The sequence below is a fragment of the Vombatus ursinus genome, unplaced genomic scaffold, assembly GCF_900497805.2.
Source record: "Vombatus ursinus unplaced genomic scaffold, bare-nosed wombat genome assembly UNPS02014867.1, whole genome shotgun sequence".
Lineage (NCBI taxonomy): Eukaryota > Metazoa > Chordata > Mammalia > Diprotodontia > Vombatidae > Vombatus > Vombatus ursinus.
Window position 1 is genome coordinate 2,223,112 of NW_020954645.1, and position 18,235 is coordinate 2,241,346.

The 18,235-nt window shown below is 35.6% G+C and overlaps 1 protein-coding gene across 1 annotated transcript in view; it reads right to left on the minus strand.

The window, feature by feature from the left end:
* Positions 1 to 18,235, minus strand: part of SETD2 (SET domain containing 2, histone lysine methyltransferase) — a 142,714-nt gene that overhangs the window by 19,333 nt on the left and 105,146 nt on the right. Inside the window, exons 16-18 of the mRNA XM_027842146.1 lie at positions 14,410 to 14,544; positions 7,057 to 7,196; positions 3,589 to 3,700 (exon numbers count right to left, since the gene is read on the minus strand). Coding sequence (XP_027697947.1) covers positions 3,589 to 3,700; positions 7,057 to 7,196; positions 14,410 to 14,544 — 387 coding nt within the window. The remainder of the gene's footprint in view (positions 1 to 3,588; positions 3,701 to 7,056; positions 7,197 to 14,409; positions 14,545 to 18,235) is intronic.

An 18,235-nucleotide genomic window follows, 5' to 3' on the forward strand; every position in this document is an offset into this window, starting at 1 on the left:
AAAAAAAAAAAAAAAAAAAAAAAAAAAAAAAACAAACAACAAACAACAAACAAACAAAAAGGAAACTACATTATGATAAAAAGTACCATAGATAATGAAGTCAATCTAAACTAAAATATACCAATACTAAAGTATTTAAGTAATCAACACTAGACCCACATGCACCAAACGCTACAAGCATCCAAATTTTTAAAGGAAAAGCTAAATGAATTACAGGGAGCAGGGAGAATTAGACAGAAAAATGATGATGGGGGGAGGGGGGCCGGCCTTCAATCTTCCTCTCTCAGAACCAGATAAATCTAACCCAAAAACCAACAAGAAGTCAAAGAGAGGAATAGAATCTCAGATACACCTGATTAAGATACATATAGGGAAAAGAACTGAGTAGGAATAAAAAGGAATATACCTTTTCCTCAGCAGTACACAGTACCTTTAAAAAAACTGACCATATATTAGGGCATAAAAACTTTGTAGTTAAATGCAGAAAAACTAAATGCATTCTTTCCAGATTGCAATGCAAAAGAACTTATACTCAGGGACCATGGAAACACAATTAAAAATTAATTGGAGACTAAAATAAGATGAGGGGGTTAACAATTAAATCACAGAAATAATTTTATCAAAAAGAATGATAAGACAACCATACCAAAATCTATGAGATATGGCAAAAGCAATTATCAGAGGAAAATTTGTATCTCTAAATGATTATATCAATTAAGCAGATCAATGAATTGAATATGCAACTAAAAAAATGGAAAAAGAACAAATTTAAAATCCCCAATTAAATACTAAATTTGAAATCCTAAATATTAAAGGTGAGATTAATAAAACTGAATGTAAGAAAACCACTGAATAAATAAAACTATGAATGAATTGGTTCTATTAAAAAAATGAATAAACCATTTGTTAATGGTTAAAAAAAAAGAAAATCAAATCACTAGTATCAAAACTGAAAAAGGTGAATATACCACTAATGAATATGAAATTCAAGCATTAGGGGTTATTCTGTCCAATTATATGCCAATAAATTTAACATATAATATATAAATTAAACAATAAATTTAAGTGAAATGGAAGAATACTTACAAAAATATAAACTGCCTAGATTAAGAGAAAAGGAAATAGAATAAATAAATCTATTTTGGAAAAATAAATTGAACAGGCTATAAATGATCTTCCTAAGAAAAAAGCAGCAGGAACAGATGAAATTACATGTGAATTCTACCGAACATTTAAAGATCAACTAATTCCAATATTAAATTATTTGGAATAATAGGCAAAGGAGTCCTTACCAAACTCCTTTTATAAAACAAATATGGTGCTGATCCTAAACCAGGAAGAGCAAAAACAGAGAAAGAAATTAGACCAACTTCACTAACGAATATGAATGTAAAAATCCTAAATAAAACACTAGCTAGGAGACTATAATAATATATCACAAAGATTATACACATTGTGGGCCAGGAATGCAGGGATGGTTTGACATGAGGAAAACTATTAACATAACTGATTATATCAATAACAAAAACAACAAGAATCCTATGATTATATCAATAGATGCAGAAAAAGCTTTTATATAGGATACTCCATCTCCCGACTCCAGGAATTTTCAAAATATCTATTCTTCAGAGCCTACTTAAAATTTTACTTTCTTCGTGAAAATGTCAACCTGTCTAAGCCTCACTGACTTCTTCCAAACATAAGCTAGGCTGGCACACAGTGTATACAACAAAGTTAAATATCATACTAATATATGACTACATATGTATTTTTAGAATCTCTTTGTATAGATAGAAACTCTTTGAAGACAAGTATATATCTTAATACTTTTACTTCTATACTTCACTACAATATTCAGCATAGTGTCTTAATTCCATAAATAACTAATTGACAACACTATGATTTCTTTTCCCAAAAGACTAGTCCTTGGAATTAAGTGACAGAGCTGCTTGCTTAGCCAGGAATCTAGAAGAATAAGGTAAGGGTAATTCAAATAATTTACAAGGTAAAAATTAAATGTTCTGATCTAAAGGGTGGATTATTAGACTAGGTGACACAATGATTTTTCACTATTATTATAAATATGAGCTCATTTAGGATTACAAATAATTTATGAGGATGTATATGATATTCTTTCATATTTCATATATTCTTTCAGTCATTTTCTGCACAACAAATAGATTTACAGTTGAATGAAGTAAAAACTTTATTAATTCATTTCCCCCCCATTTTATGTGCACTCAAGTAATGAGTACTTAAATCCTACGCCAAGGGAGTACACAAGCTAGCTACAGCTCTGTGGATAAGATTCTGTTGAAAATATCCTGCATTTTTTATACATGTGGACCTACAACTTTGGCAAATTTCTCTAAAAGAAATTCCCTCCCAAGCATCTTTGTTTTGTATTCTAACCCCCCACCCCCAAAAAGTTATAACCAATAAAACCAAAGGATACAGAAGAAAAAAAAAGTTCTATTTTACTTCCAACTACCCTAAATAATGCCAGCTAGGTGGCACACTAGATAGAACATTGGACTTGGAATCAGGAAGACTCACTCTCAAATCCAGTCTCAGACACTTACTAGCTGTGTGACCCTGGGCATGTCACTTAACCCCGTTTGCCTCAGTTCCTCATCTGTGGAATGAGCTGGAAAAGGAAACGGCAAACCTCTCCAGTATTATTGCCAAAAAAACTCCAAATGGAGACACAAAGAGTCAAACATAACTAAAACAACTAAATAATCTCATATAATTTGTGCCACACAAGTTGTGCTTTGCATTTTAATTTAGAGAATATGGCAGTACAATAGCCAATGGTAAATAGTGCGGTAGTAAAATGACTGGCAGTGATTCACCTGAAATTTATCAAATTGCAGTTATTCTTAACTTGCTTTTTCCCTCTCTCTAGCAAATATTAAAATACATGGCAGGAGGAAAAAAACTTATTTTTAGTGCTTAACAAAACTCAAACAGGTAAGAATTCAGATTCTCCTTTATTTTACTTTTTTCATCTTCCCCATTCTTCAAAATCTGTCTGTCAAATGCCTAACAATATTCATTATTCTGGGAGCAGAACAGAACAAAAACCTTTAATCTTCAATCTTATGAGTGGAAAGTGTTATTGTATAGTTCTTTTTACTGTATATTTTACATATTGATTTGAAAACACATAAAATCCCAAATCCTCTCCTGTTTCTGCATGTGTTCCTATCAGATATAAAGGGGGAGGGAGGAATGCATACTTTTTTGACTTTTCTTTTCCAAAAGGCTAGGGGGGAAGGGGAAAAGGTGACGGCGGTGCACAAAATGGGATTCTGAGGTTCTTTTTTTTCTTTCTTTAAACTACAGACTTACACATTTGTGGAGGCTACTATGTAACCAGTTTAACTTCATTTCAGAACAACAGTAAATGAACCAGGACTCAACAAACACTGACTATAACTTTCAGATGAGACTATATAAGAGCCATAGCATCTTTTAAAGACATCCTGAGATACTGTGGACTATTATTCTTGTGAAGAGAGCAGTGACAGACTACTTGGCTTCTGGTGAATATGTTAAAAAAAAAAAAAAGGGGGCCATACTCACCTTCATGGGGTTTTCATCATAAGTTGGTGTTCCCAGGTCCATTTCAGCCTCATGTTCAAGGTTAGCCTCATCTCCTGGGCTTTCCCAGGTAGGAGGATCCCACTGAGTTTGCCTAGAAAAAAGATAGGTGAATAGTGACTGTTTAGAGAAAAGAAAACAAGTGTAAAACCTAAGTGGTCTTCAGCAATAAGCACAATTCAACACAACATGAAAAAACAAAAACAGTCAAGTAGATCTGCTTACCAGTAACAATACTTCTTAGAGTATTCCTCTAGTCTAATCTATTTTATTTGCTTAGTAAGCTAGAAATAAAGCTGGTTGGACATTAACTGGCTAATTGGGACAGTCACATACAGTGTGTATATGTAGTCTGTATGTTAAGATAAGGTCTCCTTGGTTTGATTAAAAGAGAAAGAAGCAGGATATAGATGTCTGGGGTCAAGAGCTCTTGGTCTGGTATTCTTCAGGTCTCCATAGCCTACACACGAAATGAAGGGCTCAGGAAAAGCCAGTTGTCTCAAGCAAATATTGTTGCATAGCTATATAATTTTTACCACAGTGTTCAGATATTTTCAGAACTGAAAAAGACAGAAGGGCTAGAGGTAAGCAGGAAGGCCTAAGAGCGAGCAACTGGAAACAATAAAATTAAATCTAGAAAATATTTATACATAATATTTTAAAGACTAAGTTCATAAGGTACTTAGAAGTACAGAAAAGATTATTAAAGAAAACAAGTGTTGGTCAGTTTAATAACTTTTCATCTTTATCATAATGATTTTGCTTTTATGAAAGATCAAAACTTCTTTTTTTAAACAAGATTTCAGAATGCTAATCTAGTCAGCGGCACACTCAATTTCAAGATGAAGAGGTTAGGGCAGGAGCATTCTGAAAAATGTACACATTCTTCTAAAGAATAGATGGGCCTTCTTTAGAAGGCCATTTCCTCTATATGTCAAGTTATCAAGAATTTAAGTAAGTGCCTACTATGTTCTAGGCATTGTGCTGTAATCAGCAATAAAGTGAAGAGGGGCCCCCTGCACTTGTTTTCCTGAGTTACCCTATTTCTCAGGATGAAGGCCCCCCCGCTTAGCTAACATAATTTGTTACTTCCAATCCTAACTGAACTCTCAGTGTGCTCTTGAGAGTTGAACCAGCTATAGGACAGGTGCCAGTCAGTCTGCACCTGAACAATAAACTGTGACCATTGTAAATAAGCAGACCATCCTATTTTCATGATCCAACAGTTCCCAAGGGAAAGTAATGCTGCTCTTGCTATCCTGCTCCCTCATGCTCTCCCCTCCCTTTCTCTGCCCTTTTTTCTTCCTCTAGAAAGGGACTGGTCCTTTCTCTCTCCCCTAAGACTTCCTCTTTTTGCTCTAATTCATAAATACCAAGGCTGTGCCTGTATCACAAGCTCCTTTGTACTTGGTGTAAGTAGCTCCAACATGAGTGTTCCTTTTGTCTTGAAATAAATCAAGTTACTACTCATGTCTTGGAGAGTTTTGACTTTTAGTTAATAGAAGAAAGGCAAAAAACAGTCCCTGTTCTCAAGGAGCTCACAGTCTAACAGGAGAGACAACTTGCAAGCAACTTTGTACAAACAAGATAAAGACAGAATAAAATGCGGATAATCTCAGAGAGAAGGCACTAAAATTAAGGACTGGAAAAAACTTCATATAAAAGATGGAATTTCAGCTGAGACTTGAAAAAAGCCAGCGAAGCTAAGAGATGGAGATAAGGAGGAGGCACAGGGGAAATGCCTGGAGTTGGGAGATGGCACTGTCCAATAAGAGGAACAACAAGGAGGCGAGTGTCACTGTATCACACAGTATGTGGAGGGAAGCATGGTATAAAATTACTGGAAAGGTAGGAAGGGGTTGGTATTAAGTTTTAAAAGCCAGAGGATTCTATATTTGATTCTGGAGATAACAGGGACTCTCTGGAGTTTACTGAATAGGAGGCTACTCCAACAATTTAGAAGTGAGTTGATGGGGACCAATGTGATACAGACTTGCTTTCAGTAAAGGAAGAGGTTCTAGTTAAAACTGTCAAGGCCACTACTGCTTTAGATAAGTTTGCTACTGAGGCCAAATTTAAAAGCACTACCTTCAATGAGCTACAAGTAACTTAACACTGGGGAATTGTTTTTACAAAGTGCCCAATTTATGAAAACAAAGATTAGTTCCTTTATACCATAAACCACTCTCAATAGCAAACAAAAACAGCTGACACTTTGAAAGCACTTTAAAGGTTATAAATATAGTCAACTTTCACCTTTTGCAGGGGTAACGTTCTTAGAAAATGGCAGGAAAGTAAAAAGCGTGAATATTGATACACTGAACCTACGGAAAATAGGTGGTTATATTCCTGTGACCACCAAAAACTGTCATTTTTTGCTAGAGATTGCTGAAAATACACTATTTTACATACAATTCTTTATAACAAAACAAATTCTCATCACATACATTTTTCTTAACATGGTCACCAATCATGAAATAATCATGCAATACACAAAATAAAACTGGTAACATGCAAAACATTTTTTCGCTAGTAATTCCCGAAAATTCTGTACCCCCTTTTTGCTAACATCTCAATTAAAAAAAACAAAAAACAAAAAACAACACACTGATTTCAGACAATATTCACTTTTCATAACACATGAAATCTACAGTGCTGCAAATACTGTACAGCAAATAAAATTCTTAAAAATTAAAACATTTTTTAACCTGAATCTTACCTTCTACTTTGTCAGTTGGCAGTATAAGGGTATTGTGCCACATATCATACTGGTGTAAACCTCTCTACTGTGGCTATCCTCTGAAAACCAAGGGTGAGGTTGCTGGGACTTCAATCACTGCTGTTGGAAGATGCTGAGACTGGCAAGGTCTCAACATCACCTCTGACACTCTCCTTCAGATGATGGATAGCATGGAGACCATGAAGGACACACCAGCTTGAAATAGTCTATCAGTGATGTCTGCTTTGTGCACCACTGAGAGTCTTTAAGGGTCTCAGACTATGGGAGCACAGCAGAACCTAGTAGACTACCAGCTACCCCACAAACTTGTGTGTATTGTGCCTCTCATTTTTTTCTCTATTGTGCACAGCCACAAATGTGCCTGATTTCCAAAGCAAAAGTGAAAATAAGGTTACTAATAAAATCTCATGGATGCTTAAACAAGCCATAAATACACAAATGTTGAGAACTGAATGCATTATCATCTCATTTGGTCCTTTCAAGTTCACATAAAGTCACTGCTAATTCCTGAACTACTTTAACAAAGGTGTCTGCATTATGGTGGCTGTGTGTTGCTGATTACCCTGAAAAATCAGCTATTGTCATTCTACTTAGGCCTCTGGAATAGCAGATGCCCAAGCAATGACAAACATAAGACCAAATTCTGCAACTGTTAACAACTAGCCAGTTACATTAGAAAAACTATACCTAAGGCTCAAACATGATTTTACCTTGTGATGACATGGTAATAGTAGATCTTTCCCTCTGGATCTCGGGCTGTTTTCCAGTTGGGAGGCAAGACGATGGTTTTTGGTTTAGGAGGTGAAGGTGGTGGCAAATCCAGAAGATTATTTGTCACAACTAACTCTGGCTAAGAAAAGCCAAAAGGAATTTGTGGTCAGTGATATACCTCCTATCTGGGTGAAAGGGACAAAAAACGCTTTCATTTTGTAGCAAACAATTAAAATGTACAAATGCCAACCGACAGATTGCGCTTTTTATTTGACTTATTTACATTCTAAAAATTTTAACAAGAAGCTTACTTAGCCAGGGGAACAATGGTACCATTATGTGTAAAAGAATGAACAGGGGAAGAGGGAAATCACTTTAGATTTCTTTCTAAAATTTCATCAGCACTGAGTTATCAATACAATCACAAAACCAAAGAATGTCGGCTGGAAGGGACCTTAAGAGGTAATCTAGTCCAACCTATACATGGCACAACAAAATTCTTTACAGTATTATGTTACAAGTGAGTATCCACTCGCATTCTGAATATCACAGGACCTCCTCTCCAAGGAAACTGATAACAGAAATAAATGTCTAATAAATATCAAAATATTCCTAACAGTATTACTGGTGGTAGCTTACAGTTAGAAATGTCCATTGATTTGAGAAGGGATGAAAAAACGGTCATATGAACGCAATGGATTATTATACTATGGATTAAGGACAAATATCAACAATTCAGAAAAACATGAAATTTGTATAAAATAGACCAAAAATAAATACAACCAAGACATATACAACAATGTGAATGAAAAGATGACCAAGAACAAATCAAAATCTATTTAACTGGGGAAAAAAAAAAGGCCTCAGAAATAATGAAACACCTCTCCTCCACCACCATAAAAGAAATATGAACACACACATATTTAAAATTTTTATCACTTTATCAGCTTTCTTTTGCTTAACTGTTTGTCTTTCCTTTAAGCAAGGCTTCAATGGGGAGAAAGAGGGTACTTGAAATGCCTGAAAAATAAAATACTCCTCTCTCCTATCTGAAAACAATCATAAAAGCCCCCAAGTAGTCTCTTCTCTACATGCAACATCTCCACTTCCTTTGGTTAATCCTCATACAGCATCTCTATCCTTGCCCCTCTTGCTTTTTTGTGGTCATTAGTACTGTCATAAGAGGGAAAGCAGAATAGATAAAATAATCACTAAAAATTGATTATTTAAGCAAGATAAGGTTTGGAGACTATATATAGGTAAGTCTTTGTGTCTCTGCTTACAGAGTTTTTTTCACATGTGGCTCCCAAATATACCTGCAAATCCAACTCAACTTTCCTCTCTGAGGAAGCACTTCTTAATTCTTCAAGCCAAAGTTGATCTCTCCTACTTACTGTCCTTCTATACAATTTAACTTGTATGTGTATATATGCATGTGTGTATATGTATATATTTGTGTGTATACACACACACACACACACAGACACCACATACACTCTATCCCACAAACTGTCTCATGTATATGTTAATGTTGTTACCCCAACTACAATAAACTATATTATGGGAAGGTGCAGTCTAGAATTTCTTATCTTTAACTGCCTAGCAATGGGCTGAGAGAGCAGGCATTCAGCAAATACTTGTAGAAATGTGGCACATAAAAACCAACATTTTCCTGTGTTCTTTTACATGTTGTATAGTACTATATAAACTTATATTTTCACTATTTTGTATCTTCCCTCCAATAACGCAGACAGCAACACATCCAAACCCATCCATTCTTTGTCAATTTTGGTCACGTCTTCCTATAAATCTACTCAACGAATGGAAAGGGGAGTTAGTGGCAAGGAGCATTTCTTGAGTTCTCCTGACATTATCTAGATAACAAATGGAATATATAGACTAATAGTTACAACTTGCTATTACTACATTACTAGCTCCATTTGTTTTTTTTTAATCATACATTTCTTTGACAAACTACAAACTACCACTCCTGAATTACTCAAACATAATATGTTGCAGCCTGCTCAAGCTCTACTTGTGCTTCTCCATTATTCTATAAGATAATCCTCAATTCCATTCTTTTGAGACTATTTTATTCTATAACTTATAGCCACACACCATCACAAGAAGAAAAGAATAAACTTTTGTTTCAGGAAGAAGTTTGGGGTCAAAGAAGTGCGCAAATTACCAAATGCAATATAACCCTTCATAATTCTCTGCCTACTCAATACTGGGACCAAGTCATTCTCTAATTGCAGTGTTGGTCTAAGATAGACACACATGCACATACCCGTAAAAAGCTCTAATAGTCTGTCCGTATAATGGTCAACATAACAAATCTTCTTTATGCCCTATTAACAGTGGATTTAGTTAATAACTGAACTTCCTTGACTGATCAGAGATTTAATTTAATAGATTCTAAAAACTTCTAGTTACCAACCCCCAAAATGTCACACATATCAAAATAAATAATAAAAAATCTGGGGGACCTCATCATTTACAGGGAATTGTCCTTTGACTGGGACTCTATGATGGAGATGCTCCATAAGAGCGACAAACATTACTGACAAGTATAATCTCTTTTTTAAGTCCTGCTTAATATTAGTAACTAAAGGAATAAAAAAAAAAGTTTTGTTATGTCCTTTTAAAGAATTCTGCATGATTTAACATGTGTCTGGGAAACACCTTGTTAGAGGAATGTCTTTAAGGTGAGATTTAGTTCTACTGCATCAGATGCTTTTTTATAGTCAAATAAAAAGCAGAGTGGAATCTCATATTACCAGCACCTTTCAGTTAAATGTATGAATATAAAGATGTATTTTACTGTGAAATATTGTTCCCAAAAGACAATTTGTTAGGAATGTCCTCTATAAATGAATAAAAATTAATAAATGGTAAAGTTGGTATACAGTTCAATAAACTAATCAAAAAGCATTTATTAAGCACATACCATTTGCTAGACATTGTTGTAGGCATAGGAGATACAAAGACAAAAATGAAATCGTCCCTGCCTCAAGGTGCTAATATTTTCTATGGAGGAGACAATATGTACATAAATACAAAATACATATAAGGTGAGGTGAGTGAGGGAGGTCACTAGTAGTTGGGGGGAATAGTGAAGTCTTTATGTAGATGGTGCTTTTGCCAAGTCCTGAAGGAAGTAAAGGATTTTACAAGGAGGCAAGGAGAGAACAAATTCCAGGTATGAGATATGGTTAGTGAAAAAGCACAGAGAGAGATGGGAAGTGGAGTATTATCAATAAGCAATAAAAAGAAAGCCAATTTAGCTAAACTACAAAAGACAGGAAGAAGGAAAACAAATGTAGAAAGGTAGTTTGGGGCCAGACCATAAAGGAATTTAAAAGCCAAAACAGATGAGGTAATAAGGAGGCAGTGGAGCATTCTAAGTAGGAGAGTGACTTGGCCAGACCTGTGCTTAAGGAAAACCATTTTGGCAGTTGTTTGGAGAACTAAAGTGCAAAAGACAAGAGACTTGGAAAACCAAGGAGGCCACTGCAATCAATCAGGATGGAAATGATAAGGGCTTGAATATAAGGTGGAGACCACGTGAGAAGGGGACTAACATGAGAGATGAGGGAAGAGGTGAGGAGAAGAGAATAATTTCAATATTACAAACCTGGAAGAATGTAAGAATGTTAGCATCTTAGACAGAAATAGGGAAATGTGGAAGAGAGGTGGGCTGGGAAAGAGAAGATAATGAGCTCTCTTAAGACATGTTTAGTTGGAAATGTCTCCAATTCGAAATGTCTCATAGCTAATTACTGATAGGGTAATGAAGTCCAGGGGAGAGACTAGGACTGGATATATAGATATGAGAATCATTGTTACTGAAATGATTATAATAAAACCCATGGAGCCAGTGAAAGAATAGAGATTAGATAGTTAAACTATTAGTAAGTAGGCACTTAATAAATGTTTATCAACTGATTTCTATTAAGTGCTTACTATATGCCAAGAACTGTTCTAAGTTTTGGGAATACAAAGAAAGGCAAAAACATGGTCCTTGCCCTCAATGAGTTCCTATTTTCCAGAAAACAAAAAAGTAAAAAACAGAACTAGAAAGCAGAGATAGCAGGAAGAGGGAAGGCAGGTACCTGAGCGGGGGTCAAAGGAGACAGTTTGGAGAAGGAGCAGACCAGAGCCTAAGTAGGATTGAAAGTGAGCATCATGGTTGAAGCTGCTCAAAACAAATTAGTTCCTGATAGAGATTCAACAATTACCAAGTTGGCCTAAGGGTGGGGTCACCTTTAGGTAGACAAGGCAGACAGTATAAAGGTGAAGCAGACCAGGAGAATAAGCAGGAAGTAAAGAATAAAAATAGGGTTAGGCCTAAAATAGAGCCCTTCAGAACACTTACAGTTAAGGAGAGTTGTGGTCAACAGTGTTAAATCCAACAGATAAGTTGAGAACAACAACCAAAAAAAAAAAAAAAAAAAAAAAAAAAAAAGAAAAAAAAAAAAAAAAAATAAAAAAAAAAAAAAAAAAAAAAAAAAAAAAAAAAGAGACTACCAGAAATAGCAATTAAGAGATCGCCGGTAAATTTGGAGACAGCAGTTCCAGTCAGATTGGAAAAGGTAGAGAAATGAGTAAGAAAATAGAAGAAATAACTATAAACAGTTTTTGCTAGGAACTTGGCTCAGAAAGATAGAAATAAAGGATATGTGCTGCAAAATGATCCTAAAATTTAGTGTTGTTTTTTGTTTTCTTTTTAAAGGATAAGAAGACTTGGATATGTTCGAAAGCAGCAGGGAAGAAACCAATACAAAGGGAAAGACTGAAGATTACAGGGAAAAGAGATGATGGGGGGAGGGAGGAGAGAGGAGCAATATATTGAAGAAGAAAAGAAAAATGAAATCAAGACTGCATATACCAGAGTTAGTGTCTTCATGAGAAGGGCCATTGCTTGAGAAACTAGAGTAAAAGAGTAAGGAGGAGGGGAAAATATCAGGGAGTTTTGAGGGAAGAGTGGCAGAAGAGGGAGCTTACAGCAAATAAGTCTCTTATTTTCTCAGGCAATTATAAGGCAAGGTCAGAATAAAACAAATGCTTACTGAAGTTTAGGCTCAGTTTAAGGCTTGACAACAAATTTCTACGTAACTTCACAAGATGTGATTTCTTCTAGCTCTTTTCAGAAACACATACAGAAAGTAGTGGGAATGAGTGATATTTTTGGTCAACTTAAATACATATAACCTGAGATTTTTTTAATCCTTTGATATCATCTACTTTTTTTCAGATACCCTGAGAGTTGATCCTTCAACAACCTAAAAACTGTGTTGTGTCCAGATTCAAGTTCCTCTTTGTATACTTAGTCTAATCCAGCTCCTTTTTAAATTTTTGTTTTCTTCAGCATCATTTTCACGTATTTTTTTTCCCCAGTTTTTGGTCCAATTATTATCCTACCTTCAGTTTCATTCTTAAATGGCCTTCTAATGACTTTTAAAATTAGGTCTTTTGCCAGTCTTTCTTTAAACTTGGGTTTTTTTGTTTTGTTTTGTGCATATCTTCCCAACGTTTTATAATAATGCTCAATCTTACACCATCCTTCTGTAAGATTTCACAAATGAACTTATATTTTAACCTGATGTTCTCCCCTTGATAGCAATCTCACTTTATTTGACAAGGAATGATTGTTGACAGTTGAGTGACGAGATCAGAAGCGCAAAGGGCTGAGAAGTGAGAGAAGAAAAAAATAAATGCAACAAAAATAGACAGCTTTTGGTAAAGAGATGAGATATAGGATGATACCTTGAGGGATAAGGAGGGTCAGGTTTACTAAAGGCTTATGAAGGAGAGGAAGACGTGGGGCACTGTTGTAACTGTACTCTAAGAGTAGAAAGGAAGAGCTTGAAAATAAGAGGGCAAGGGAAAATAATTGTGGGCTACCAGAGGGACTAGGATCATGGGTAAAAGGGTTGGCTTTGATGAGGAAGACCACCTTTTTATCAGAGACTAAAAAAAGGAAAGAAAGGGAGATGACATCAAGAGGTTTTGAGATGTACAAGAGAGGAAGGATCTCACAGTGAATAGCCTTTATACTCAGTAGAGATGAAATCTGCTGACAGGGTATGGGGAGGAGATAGTGTCAGTGGCTTGAGGAGAGAAGGGTTTTGAAGTAACCGCTTTCAGAAGTGAGATTAAAAAAAATTAAGGAAGAGTAAATGGACTGGCCTGCTAAAATAAGGGAAAAATTGAGATTAGATAAAAAAAAATTAGGAATAACTCTACTTAAGCACAGTTGTGTTCCCAAGCATCCGTTACCTGCTTTGGAACAATAGCAGAGAAAGAAGCTGGTGGAAATAATCCAGAGGTTGAACTAGGTTAAGCTTGGAAAAAAGTAGCAAGGAATTAGTGGGGAGTAGAGGTCTGTAATATTCAACTATTTCAGGGTCAAACCAGGGAAGAGAACAATGTGAAATCAGAGCAAAGGTAAAATAGCGTAGGGGAAGATTCTGAAAGGCAGAAGAATAGACACTCAAGGTGAAGATGAATAGCAGGTTTAGAAGAGTGAGGCAAAGGGCAGCTAGATGGTGCAGTGGACAGAGCTCTGGCCTTGGAGTCAGGAGGACCTGAGTTCAAATCCAGCCTCAGATACTTGACTTACTAGCTGTGTGACCCTGGGCAAATCACTTAACTCCAAACTACCTCACCAAAAAGGAAGAAAAAAAAAAGAGTGAGGCAATAGGAAAAGGAGTTTATACACAGATAAAGGAATTTCATAATTCATGAAAATGGAAGTACAATACTTGTGGATGGTGATTTGAAGAATAACATTCACAATGGTCTCAAATTATTACTCTTTGTGTTTTCAGAACTCCCTTTTTGAGAGTTTTCCATCCCTCCAGGACCAATTTCCCTTGTAGAATTTAGTCCATGGGATTCCATCTATGTTTCTTATGAATCTTTTAAGAAACTCTTCGTTGCCTTACCTTCTTACTATTTAAACTCTCTCAAAGTCTAAGGGTATACGTCACTACATTCAGATTTCCTTTCCTCTCTATCACAACTACTCAGATTAAGGAGTCATGCTTCCCCCAAAGGTCCTCATCATTTTCACCTAATTACTACCTATGACAGTCTAAGAAATGGTCAACAATAATAATAAATAAAAGAATACCAAAGAAATGGGATTAAAAGCTGTACCAATAAACAGATAAAGAGTAAGGTGTTGGTGACACCTCTCAATACGAAATATACTAAAGAAACAAAAATAAACAGAATGTACTATGAAGAATACTTAAGAAATCTGTGAGAAACCAAAATGAAAAATTGATAGAAACACGGTGAGCAATGAGTGAGAAAAAATTAAATACATGCAAAATATTTTTTACCTGCTGTAAGGGCTGAGGCTGCCCTGCTGCTACTATCGTAGTCACTGATGCTGTTGGCTGTACTACTACACCCTGTGGGTGAGCTGTAAATATCTGTTGCCCTTGGATGTACTGAAGCCCTGGTTGTGGGTAGCTCTGTAACAGAGAAATAAGGAAAATGAAACTATGATAAACAACATGTTAATTTTAAGGTAATATACTTTAAAATGGGATCTTCTAATCAAGATGGAGTTTAGGTTATCACATTTAGAAACAAAGCTTTAAAATTTCTATAAACTTTTTGGCCCATTAATACCCATATTGGGATACAAATAATAAGGGAATGTAGGTTCCACCAAAAAAAAAAAAAAAACAAAAAAAAAGCCGCGTATAGCCCAACATGAAATCACCCAACGCTTTCAAAAATTTTGCAGATCAAGTGTCCACACTTAATTTCAGCATTAATATGGTGAGTTTTTAGGAGCAGGAGACAACTTGGTTTCCTATGTAGGGGTTAAATGCCACAGATAGGAAGCAGAGCAGGTCAGAATTCTCATGCTGATTGGAAATGGGTTTGGACCTGTGAGTAGACCCTGTATTTCCAGCATAGGCGAGATGGGCAGACCCAGTCTTCAAAAAAAAAAAAAAAAAAAAAAAAAAATTGGGGGGGGGGGGGGGGAGGAATCCTGAATTGGGAGCAAAATAGTACTTAAATGACTGCCAAGGTTGCTTTCAAATCTTTGGTTTCTGTGATTGTCCGAGTTTAATCTTCCCACAAAATTCTGCACTCCCTTCTTAATTCCCTTTGCTCTTTTTTGGGATGGTAGAAACAGTATTAAGGTTAGGAAAGTTCTGTGAAAAGCAGTATAGGATTATTTTCAGCACTGTGGTACTTGACTTTTACACAATTGAATTAATTTTTCTTGTCTAGAAGCCAAACAAGTTGAGAAGTTCAGCTAATCATCATCTTTTATAAATGTTCTTATATGATAGAAACAATAAACAAGTTGGAATTAGGAACATAAAAGACCCTTGAAGAAATGACTCTTTTCCTTAATGCTCTCCTCTCTTTAGGTTTCTGTGACAATGGTTTTCTTCCACCTGTCTGCTCCTTCTCATTGTCCTTTGCTTGATCTTCATTCAAGTCAACACCCCGCCTGTCCCCTCCTCCCATTATGGGTATCACACAGGGATTTGTTCTGGGCTCTTCCATACTATTTCACTTGGTGATTTCATCAGCTTCCATAGATTCAATTATCATCTCCATGCCAATGATCACTAAATCTATTTATACAGAGACCTAACTTCTCTGCTGACCTCCAATCTCCCATCTCCAACTGCCCATTGGACATACTGAATTAGAAGATCTGAACAAGTCTAAAACTGATCTCATTATCTCTCCCCTCAAAGCTTCTCCCCTTCCTAACTTTTCTTATTACTGTGAAGGACATCACCATCCTCCCTCACACGGGCTTGCAACCCAGGTGTCATCCTCAACTCTTCACTCCCTTTCAACTCCCCTCATCTAATCTGTTACCAAAGCTGTCAGTTTTACTTTCTTAACATCTCTCACATGCATCCCTTTCTCTCCCCTGACATTGCTACCCCCTTAATGCCGGGTCTCAGCATCTCACACCTAGACTATTGCAATAGCCTGTTGGCTAGGCTGCCTGTCAGAAGCCTCTCACCATTCTAGTCCATCCTCCATTCAGCTGTTAAAGGGATATTCTGACAGGTCTGACCATGTCACATCCTCCTAATCAACAATTTCTAGTGGCTTCCTATCAACTCCAGAATTAACTATAGAAATGTCTGTTTGACACTCAAAGTTCTTCACAACCTGCCCTGCCCATCCCACCCCAACTTCCCATTCTTCTTACACCACTACCTTATACCACTCCATGTACTCTTCAATTCAGTGACACTGGCCTCCTTGCTGTTCCTTGAGCAGGACACTCCATCTCCCAACTCCACGCATCTTCAAAGGCTATGCTTCATGTTTAGTATTCTCTTCCTCCTTGTTTCCACCTCTTGGCTTTCTTCAAGTTCTACCTAAAGTCCTTTCTTCTACAGAAAGCCTTTCCTGTCCCTCCTTAATATTCTACTACTTTCTCTCTGCTGATTATTTCCAATACATTCTGTATACAGCTTATTTGTACATGATTGCTTGCATGTTGTCTCCACTGTTATTCTGTGAACTCCTTAAGAGCACAGATTGTCTTTTACCTTTCTTTGTATGCCTAGTGTTTAGCACAATGCCTGACACATGGTTGGCATTTAATTTTTTAATGAGGGACTGAATTAATTCCTAAAGAAATAGCATAAATAGTATACAAATTCCACAAAAGAAAATGTCAAAGGGTCTAGAAACCACACAAGTCAGAAACTGCTATCACCTTGCCAAGTGGAATAATATGGGAGATAAAAGTAACATTGGTTTATAAGAACAGTTCTTTGTGTGCAGCCTGTAAACTTAAAAAAACAAAAACCATCAACATATATATATGTATATATATGTACATTTACAAATAGAAAGGTCACTATATTTCAATGTAATGGACTTCCTTTGCATATCTATTTTATATATTTTTGCATATTCCTTTGCATATCTATTATATTCATAACAATATTATATATTTAAAAACATTATTATGAGGAGGGGTTCCATAGGCTTTACCAGACTGCCAAAGGGGTCCATGACACAAACAAGTTGAAGAACCCTAGATTAAGAATATGAAATCAATTGAAAAATCTTATGAATAATATCTTCTGATAAAGCAAAAAGTTAAAGAAGGAAAAACAAGTTTTTCAGAAAGCTTGATAAGCAAAGCAACTAAGCCAGATTCTAGCAATGTTTAGGATAAAATTTGGAATACAGTGATAGAGAAATAATAAAAAGGACTATTGAGGTTACTAGAAGAAACTATCCTATTAATGATTAAGGAAGCATGTTTGGATACTCCCCAACAAGGAAGTAGAAATCGAATTAAATAAGTCACAGCTTGGCTAGCTCAAGCACACAGAGGAGATAGATGCTAAAACCAACACTTTTAGATTGAGGCAGTAATGTCTCAAGCTATGTGCCTAAAGAATGGCAATCCATAATCTCCAAAGAATTAAGTACGCAAGTCAGTCAAAGGAAAAGAGATACATACTGGGCATGATTTGGCTTTAGCAAACTTCCACTGATGAACTGCTCTAGAAGTAACATGAAAAACATCATCCAAGAAATATGTCCATCAAAACAAATTTTATTATTTTGTCTAGCTCTATAAAGTATCCCACAGGTAGTTTGATTGGCATAGAATGAAATTTGTTAATTTAGGTAGTATAACTTACATTGGAACAGTCTAACCATAAGACCTTCTTTATTTCATTAACAATGGCTTTTATGTAAGTGTTAAACATTGTTTCCAGATTTTTATGCATTATGTAATTCTTTAAAATCAGAATCTTCTATTTTTTACTTTTAGATTTTATTATTATTATGCAGAAATGCTACTGATTTTGGTGGGTTTATTTTGTATCCTGCTACTTCGTCTAAGTTTCTATCTCAATTACAAAATCCAATAACAAGTACACATATTTTAAATTTTTCTTCCTTTCAGCTTGTCTTTAATTTCTCCCTTGTCTTACTACAGTTGCTAATATTTCTAAACTATATCAAGTAGTTGGGAAAGGGGACATCCTTAATTCTTGCATTTACTGGGAAAGTTTCCTCATGGTAAAAAGGTTTTAGATGTATCCTTTTTTACATTAAAAATGATGATTCTATGACAATTTTTGTATTTTTTTTTTTAGCATAAGTGCTAAAGTTTTCTTTTTTTAAACCTGGAAAGACTTACAT